Source organism: Sinocyclocheilus rhinocerous, unplaced genomic scaffold (genome assembly GCF_001515625.1).
Source record: "Sinocyclocheilus rhinocerous isolate Xijiao unplaced genomic scaffold, SAMN03320098_v1.1 scaffold247, whole genome shotgun sequence".
NCBI classification, from domain to species: domain Eukaryota; kingdom Metazoa; phylum Chordata; class Actinopteri; order Cypriniformes; family Cyprinidae; genus Sinocyclocheilus; species Sinocyclocheilus rhinocerous.
The window spans coordinates 345,788-347,891 of NW_015662919.1; the positions used below are offsets into that span (position 1 = coordinate 345,788).

The 2,104-nt window shown below is 34.1% G+C and overlaps 1 protein-coding gene across 1 annotated transcript in view; it reads left to right on the top strand.

Annotated features, from left to right (window-relative positions):
- Nucleotides 1–1,196: 1,196 nt before the first annotated feature.
- nid1a (nidogen 1a) overlaps nt 1,197–2,104 on the top strand; it is a 35,009-nt gene continuing 34,101 nt past the window's right edge. Inside the window, exon 1 of the mRNA XM_016538431.1 lies at nt 1,197–1,480. Coding sequence (XP_016393917.1) covers nt 1,277–1,480 — 204 coding nt within the window. The 5' untranslated portion in view covers nt 1,197–1,276. The remainder of the gene's footprint in view (nt 1,481–2,104) is intronic.

The following is a 2,104-nucleotide window of genomic DNA, read 5'->3' on the forward strand; positions in this document are numbered from 1 at the left end:
AGGTGAGAGATAACCCTGGATGGATGGATGGCCAGTCCATTAATTTAGTTTAATTGTGCAGGTGCATTTTTGTCTTAAACGGCTATTATGGAGGTGATCACCCAGTGAAATGTGTGCACTGGTTATTAATCCTCTGGTGTTGTTCGGTCATTTTAGACAGGAAAAATATATTTTGAAATTACTTCATCGGAATGATATACGAAACTCGATGACTTTTATGTCATTCGCTATGTGACCACAAAAAAAAAAAAAAAAAAAATAAAATTTGTGGGAGAAAGATCAAGAGTGCAAAACAGACACACTCCACCAACGGACACACATATATGAACTAATGTGACTGTAACACAAAGCATGTTTGCGCAAATGCATGAAATAAAATCAATAATTCAGTCACAATGCAGTAAGATCAGACACCAAGGAAGGGGTTACACTGTAAAACATCAGGAGTACAAAACAGACACACACACACCACACTATTATACACACGCACAACTGGTGTGGCTGTAACAATATTGCAAAATTGAGCCAGATGACAGATTGATTAACCTCTGATAAAGCATTCCTGTTCGTTTTCGTTACATTTTTGTTGAATTTTGATGTTATGTGTAACAAAATGTCTTTCTCTGTGTTCAGGTTTGCCTGTAGTATAATTAATGCAAAAACTGACATTTCAAATCAACATTAAAAAAAATCTAAACCTTTAAAAAAAAGTTGTCTTTGAGAATGTCTAAATATATATCCAAATCCACAACTTAATAAAAATAAGTATTTATGTCTAAAAGTATAAAATAGTATAAAAATATAAAATTTATAAGCCTTTTATATAGAGCTCTATAGGAATCTAGTGGCTAAACCATGGAATTGCAGATGTTTTTCTCTTTTTACTCCCACCAGATGGCACTAATCTGCCTTCAAAAACTGGATTTTAAAGGCATTATTTTAACATGAAATACTGCCTTAATATTAGAAAAAAATTTATTATTTTCAATGGGGAAAATGTGTCATAATTATTACATAAATATTAATTAGTACCATGAAATTCTCTCAAAATACAACATAAAAAAGAAAAAATATTATTGAACAAAAATATATTAGATTTCAGGTGTTCGGTCACTTCTGACCGCGAACAACACAAGTGTGACCCCCAAATGAGCAACACTAGAGGGTTAAGCAGCAGGGAGGAGCAAAGCTGGTTAAATGGGGAACGCGTTTCCACCGAAAGGAACAGCAGTCAGTCTCAGGCAGCTTCAGCTTCAGGTTCGGTTCGGGACTGGAAATGGGTCGGCAGGGGCAGAGATGGCCAGTGTGGATCTTATTACTGGGATTGTCAGTGTCTGTCAGCGGGATAACACGACAGGAACTTTTTCCGTTCGGGAGAAACGCAGGCGACCAGTCTCTTGATGAAGGCAACGATGAGACTCAGGAGATCAGGCTGGAGAAACCCGTAACGTTTCACGACGGACAGTTCAACCAGATTTACGTGAGTGTTTCAGCTATGAATGATATACAATACTGCCATACAATAGCTTCAGTAATAATATAATGACCCTAGTAAAACAAACTTTGATATAAACAATGTTAAAAAAGTAATTGCCATATCCTGAGAACCAGAAAAAAAAGTTTAGTGAATTTTGTTGTTTTTTTATGCATAAGAAACAAATGGAGAAAAAAATTATCTTATTCATATTTTATTCTGTGTCCTTCAAAAAATAAATAGACATGAAAAGGTGTGTATAGGCAAAAACAATGTTTTATTTCTTCATTCACCAATCAGTTTTTAGGTTTCAGGCGATTAAGACGATTAATCTCAACTATGTTATGAAAGATATAACAGAATGATTTGATATACTGCTGTACTTTATGCAATATGTGCGTAAAATGTTCATAAATTGGTTTTCCCATTCTATACAATGTATCTATACTGTACACTGCATCTCATTTGCATATTAATGTATTCTTGGGGCAAACCATAATGAAAAAAAGAAGTGTAATAATGGGAGTAATAACTTGACAACGTTTTCATAAGAATATCTCATTTCATAAGAATATTGATTTATAATTTCTTGTGTTTTCGCAAAATGCCTGATTAACATGCCATTTGTCA